We start from the raw sequence: 6,202 nt of genomic DNA on the forward strand, positions 1-6,202 counted from the left end.
GGAGGAGAGATTTCCATCTCTTCCAAACAGATCAGTAAAATTGTAGCTAAACCTTTAACTATAGTGATTCCTACTCACCACATCACTTGTTGCAGGATATCATTTCGTAATGTTATGTTTTTATTCTCTTGTAACTTTTATTTTTTTTATCACATCAGTGAGTTTAGGCAAACATGCAAATGCTTATATAGCACTGTCAGAGTCCATTCTAGGGAACAGTATAAATATGCTGTCACCAGTAGAAGTGCTGTCAGGTGCTGCCAAGACACATTTATGTAAACTAGCTGTGTATCTGCACTTTAAGTAATCCCCTTACAGCTGGGAGACTGAATTAGGTACTTCCTTTCAATTAGTTATATAAAAGTACCACTTCTTGCTTCTTTTTCTGCAGTAAAACACTATTAGTACTGCAAAATACCTTTTCAGTATCAGTGTGCTGTAATCATATATTGTTTATCTTCAATCAGTAACATGTTCCTGGCTCCTGACTTGCACTGTCAGACTTTTAGAGAAGCTCTAACTTGCCTGATGTCACATCCCTTTTTGTGCAAAGTTCTCACTAGTCTTAACACAAAGAACTGAGAGATTAGCATGGTATTCTGTTCCCATTGTGCAGACTGAGATTTAAATTTTCTTAGCCACTATAGGAATAACTTCACATGGTAATTTCTATTCTTTTGACTTTTACAAAAAAACTCCAAAACCCCCTCAAATAATGCATGTCAATATTTTAATTTTCCCATTTAAATGGATGAAAACCAGCCACACTAGATTCTGCCTTTGTAAGAAGAGGAATACGTACATGAAGCATTTGTGTTTGCAGATTTCCTGCAGAAAACTCTGTGAGACTGCTGCACCAGTGGTCCTACAGGAGGAGTTCCAAAAGATTTATGGAAAGCAAGTCATCAGAAATTATGTGCCCTTAATATCTCTGGTTGTTCCCAGCAGAGCACTTTTCCCTCTTTAGGCAGCAAAACAAAGTATCTGGCTGTCAGTAACTATGCCAAGGACAAAATGCAGGTTTTTGTCCAGATCTGTGAATGCTTGTGTCAGTCTCATATGTCATCTTCACACAGACATTTTTTCCCTGTCAGGGTGTTCAGGCACTGGGATATTGCCCAGGGAGGTGGTGGAGTCACCAACCCTGGAAGTATTTAAGAGGTGTCTGGATCTGGAGCAGTAGGATATGGTTTAGGGTTTAGAGGTTCCAGCAGTGACAGGTTAATGGTTGGACTCAATGATCTTAGAGGTTTCCTCCAACCCTGATGATTCTATGAGTCTACATACCCAGCAACAGCCCATGGGTTTGAAGTAGATGAGGGCAACGGGACTGGAGAGAACAGCATTTTTTTTTAAAGTAATCATGCATGAGGTTGTAATATATGCAGAATATCCACGTATATATCCATGTATTTTCTTCCTGTGTTCTAACTCAAGAGGAGGCTGGAAAAATGCAACCAAGACGTACTGGATTATGTGGATGAATTCCGAGACTTTTCAAAGATGGTACTGTCACGCCTGGCAGGACTGAACAATCATAAGGCTGAGATTAAAAGTGAAGTAGAGAATTTGCTAACAAGGATTGAACATGCACAAAGAGACATTGACTATTTTGGATCTGTCACAGATTCTAATGCATGTATAGAAGTACACGAAGACCTGGTGAAACAGCAGCTACTTGAAGAAGCAGAAGGAAAAAGGAAACTTAAACTCATGCTTAATGCAAGTAAGAAGAGTTTCTTTTTCAGAACTTTGATGTGGATGAGGCAGTCCCCCAGCATGCATGCTGATAGAGGCTAACAGATTTTCATTAGCTATGTGAATCCCACAGATAACTGCAAAGGGATTTGGCTCTGTAAATATGAGACTTCTAAAAGTCATGTATATACAAAAAAGGTATGGGAGAGGGAGGGAAGATGCTACAATTCAAACATTTATTTTTCAGATATTCTACTGCATAGCAAATTAGTTCTTTGGAAGCTGCTTTTTATTATAAAGTGATGTAAAATCCTCTGAAATTATGCTCTTGCAAAGTCCCTAAAAAATGCCAGTGCATTTCTGAGTACTGCAGCTATACTAAGGAATTAATGGTGGTCTTTGTTTTTTGGAGTGGGCAAGGGTCAGAACCTCAACTCAAAAGTTAACTCATGAGTTTAAAAAAGAGTTAATTCACTTCTATAATTTTCATCTGGTTTACTGTCCTCCTCTGTTGATCTTTCTCTCCCTCTCCCCTTCTTGTACTTTGTCACTGGTGTAGCCAGAAGCAAAGCTCAGTTCTGATTTGAAAGTTAAGTGTTAAGGTACTTAGCATGAACAATATGTACACAATCTATTTTTTTTTAAAAAATAAACTTTATAAGTATCTTTACCATAAAAACTTGAATTATAGATATAAATTATGTACTGTAGATGTATTTATATTTGTCTGTTTTCTTTTCAGAGTAGTAAGAAATGAAAAATAAGCAATCATATAAACTGTCCTTTTTTTTTAAAAGACAGGTGAAAGATCTTTAACATCATCAATTACACAATTCCACTAACTTCAGTAGAATTAGACTGATTTAGTTTTGCAAATAAGTTTACAACTTCTTCCTTGAACTTTTCTGACAAAATGATATGAAGGAAGATTTTTACAGAAGCAATGACCTGTTCTGCTTCTAAGCTGTAATTGTACACTGCAGTTGAGTGCTCTGAATATCAGTATTTCTGGTTTCCATAGATAAAGCTCTTGAACATTAGGCATTTTTTTAGAGGGACAAAAAAAATCTGCAGATTTTAAACTGACTGTGGATAGGACACTTCGAAATTTGTAACTTTCCAGGAGTTTCACAGGGGGAAAAAAATTAATTTAGATTTTCCCTTGTTGGAAAATATTACTTTTAACTTTATTATAGTCGTTCATATTAACTTTGTTTTCAACTTTTACTTTACTGTCAATACTAGTTAGGTGCTTTTCCCCTTGAAGTCAATGGCAAAACTAGAACCTGTGTAGATTTTACAGCACTTAGAAAAAGTAGCAAGACCCTCCACTCTAACAAACAGTAGCTCTGCTTTTATGCTGTCATATCTTAACCAGAATCTATGATTATTTTTTGCTGAGTCACTCCAAAACTCTAGCAGAAAAGTGTTTTTTTAAGTCCAGCTTTGTTACTGGTTTTGGTCCAAGTTCACACAAATTTGAATCACTGTAGAATCACTGTTTGTTCATGCAATAGCTGATCCCTCATCCTGCTTTGGGTGGGAAATGTGAAACTAGGTGCTGCACATTTTGGGGCATGATAGGAAACAGTGGGCTTTGGAGATATCATTGTGGAGAACGTGGAAAAATGTTGGTAAACTGTTTGCTTACGGTGAATGTTTTGGTTTCTGTCTCCCTCCAAGCTGTTATGAAAAGCAGAGAGTTAAAAATCTTCTCTGGAGAAGAGAGACACTGTTTGTAGATCTCAGATTGTAATGTGCTTATTTCTCCTGCAGAGAGAGAGGTTGATAAGGCTGGCTAGGTATTTGGATTCAGCAGCTCAGAGTTTTTGGATTGTAATCTGCTTATTTCTCCTGCAGAGGGAGAGGTTGATAAGGCTGGCTAGATATTTGGATTCAGCAGCTCAGAGTTTTTAGAATCTGTCTAATCAATAAATGTTAGTTTTGGGGAAAGCTGTCATGGCTTGCTCAGAGAAGGTGCTTAAAAAAAAAATAAATCCATGCTGTAGTAACAGTGCTTTGATTAGAGGGTATCAATACACACAAATGACAAAGATTGCTTCCTACAGGCAACTGGAATCTTGCCACTGACTTCAATAGGTTCATATCAGGCCAAATAGGGAGGCTGGTTTTGCTTTCTCCATTTCATCTGCTGCCAGAACTTCCTGCCTTAGAGCTTTGTTTGTTCTGTTTACTGAAATGGCTGCACTTCACTAAAGGCAATTCTTTAAACTTCAAATACTGTGTCTTGCAATTTATGAGTGCCTTTGGTAAACAAGCTTGTTAATAGGCTTTGCAGTAGAGTTTTTCTTGGAAAGGATGGTAGTTGATTAAGATCTTAGGGTCTAAATGCCTGAGTCTTCACAAGCTTGGTGCTTTTTGGTCTTTTACATCTATGCAGAGTGCATACAAAATGTAATGAACCCAAACCTATGATTCACTCTCTGCTGAGGCAAATTTTAACCCTAGAGTGAGGTAAGCAGCTCTGTAATCCCACCAGCCATGCTCCCAGCACAAGAACTGATGGCACAGACATCCTACCAGTTCCCTTAAAGACCACCTTAATTTATGCACATTCCTAGTTTTGTGTATAAGAACTGACAAGAATAATCACAGAATCACTCCCTGTGATCTTGGTCTCCTCTCAGGTACACGAATAGAATCCCTTTTGGACAACACTGGTCTAATAGAACATACCCAACACACTATGGGTAGCTGAGAGACACAGTTTTCTTAGCAGGAATCTATCATAGAAACTAGTTTCAGCCCTACTTACCATAGCCACACTGCTGACACCTTTACTAATATATTGACCCTGGACACAGAGTTGTATTAAAAGGAAACTAAGTAATTCAAAGAAAGGAAATTAGAAAATTCAGAGATATTCTAATTTTATTTTTTGTCTTTGGGTGTTTCCTTGCAGGTTGTGACCACATGCTTGCAGGTATTAAGTCCCTAAAGATAGTTAAGAAGACTGGAGATAAGCATGGCTCTTGGATGAAAGATCCTGGCAAAAGGCATACAAAGATTTATTTACTAAATGGTTCTGTAAATAATGTTATTTTGGAATTTGCAAATATCATGACATTCATGGAAAGCAATCAAACACTAAAAGCTCGCAGAATCACCTTGCCATTTCCCTGGGAAGGCACTGGCCACATCATATATCAGGGTTTCCTGTTCTATCATAGATATGGCTCCTTAAATGAGATTGTTAAATTCAATATCCTGAGAAGAAATGTAACTGACCAAATGACACTCCCAGGGGCTGGAAGGATTCCTGCCTATCAGCTTTCCCCACACACCAAAATAGATCTTGCTGTTGATGAGCAAGGGCTCTGGGCAATCCATGCAGAACCAGAGACTGAAGGAAACATTGTCATTACTAAACTCAACCACATAACCATGGCAGTAGAGCACACCTGGGACACACCATGCAGCAGCAAGGATGCTGAAGCAGCTTTCATGGTGTGCAATACACTTTATGTGGTCTACAACTTCCCCAGGGGAGGCATCTCTCGCATACAATGTGTTTATGATGTTTTGGGTGCTGTAAATACTTATGGATTCCCAGTACTGCATTTTCCAAAACGTCAGGGTAGCCATTCCAGTATACATTACAATCCTAAAGAAGAGCAACTCTTCGCTTGGGGCGATGGATCCCAGATCATTTATAAGCTTCACACGAGGCAAAAAGTTTAGAATCTTTAGGAACTTTTCAAACAGACTTAAAAGCTACCAGTGTCAACTTGGCCATTAACGTGTGTTAAAGTTACACTATTCCCATCTGTTACCACTTCCATCTATTTTACATAAATTTAGGCTTAGTACCCTGGTGATATAATGTCCAGTGACGAATATGTAAAGACTCCAGGAATATAAATTACATGATGACTAAATGCCACACATGTACAACCCTCTCACACACAAATTAAAGACTAAGGTTAATTTAAAAAATAATAATAATCCACGTCTGACATGTTCCCTTCCTATCAAAACTACGTATTCTGCTTCAGAGCTGTGGAAATCAAATCAGAAGTCCTTCCTGCCCAATGCAGACTGTCTGAAACCCTCACTACTCTGAAGAAAACCTTCCAGCAAACAACAAAATCACATGCTTCCAGAGAAATTATCTATCAGCTTTAACAGAAGCTGATTATACCACAAAGCACAGCTGTACACATCCTCACAGACGTTTGTATTTAACATATAGCTCTCATACATCACATCAAAGCTATTCCCAATCATTCCACTTCTAGAGTATTTCCATGAAATGCCTATGTTTTTATCCATATAACTGTATGCTCTACTTTTGATCCTGTCAATACATTAGCTGCAGCTCAATATTCACTTTTATCAGCTTCAAGTTGCCACTTTTCAGTGAGTTTTTGTGTTTTGCTGCTTGTGTGTCAGAAGGAATATTCCCAGACGATCTGTTCTGTATCATTTTAAAGTGTTTTACATGTCACTCTTTATTTCCTTTCTTATTAGTCCTCTTTCAGCA

The 6,202-nt window shown here is 38.0% G+C and overlaps 1 protein-coding gene across 1 annotated transcript in view; it reads left to right on the top strand.

Moving 5' to 3' along the window:
* Positions 1 to 5,400, top strand: part of OLFML1 (olfactomedin-like 1) — a 5,608-nt gene extending 208 nt beyond the window's left edge. The window contains exons 2-3 of the mRNA XM_009078952.1: positions 1,438 to 1,726; positions 4,622 to 5,400. Of these exons, the coding sequence (XP_009077200.1) occupies positions 1,438 to 1,726; positions 4,622 to 5,400 (1,068 nt within the window). The remainder of the gene's footprint in view (positions 1 to 1,437; positions 1,727 to 4,621) is intronic.
* Positions 5,401 to 6,202: the final 802 nt, after the last annotated feature.

The sequence above is a fragment of the Acanthisitta chloris genome, unplaced genomic scaffold (genome assembly GCF_000695815.1).
Source record: "Acanthisitta chloris isolate BGI_N310 unplaced genomic scaffold, ASM69581v1 scaffold19807, whole genome shotgun sequence".
Lineage (NCBI taxonomy): Eukaryota > Metazoa > Chordata > Aves > Passeriformes > Acanthisittidae > Acanthisitta > Acanthisitta chloris.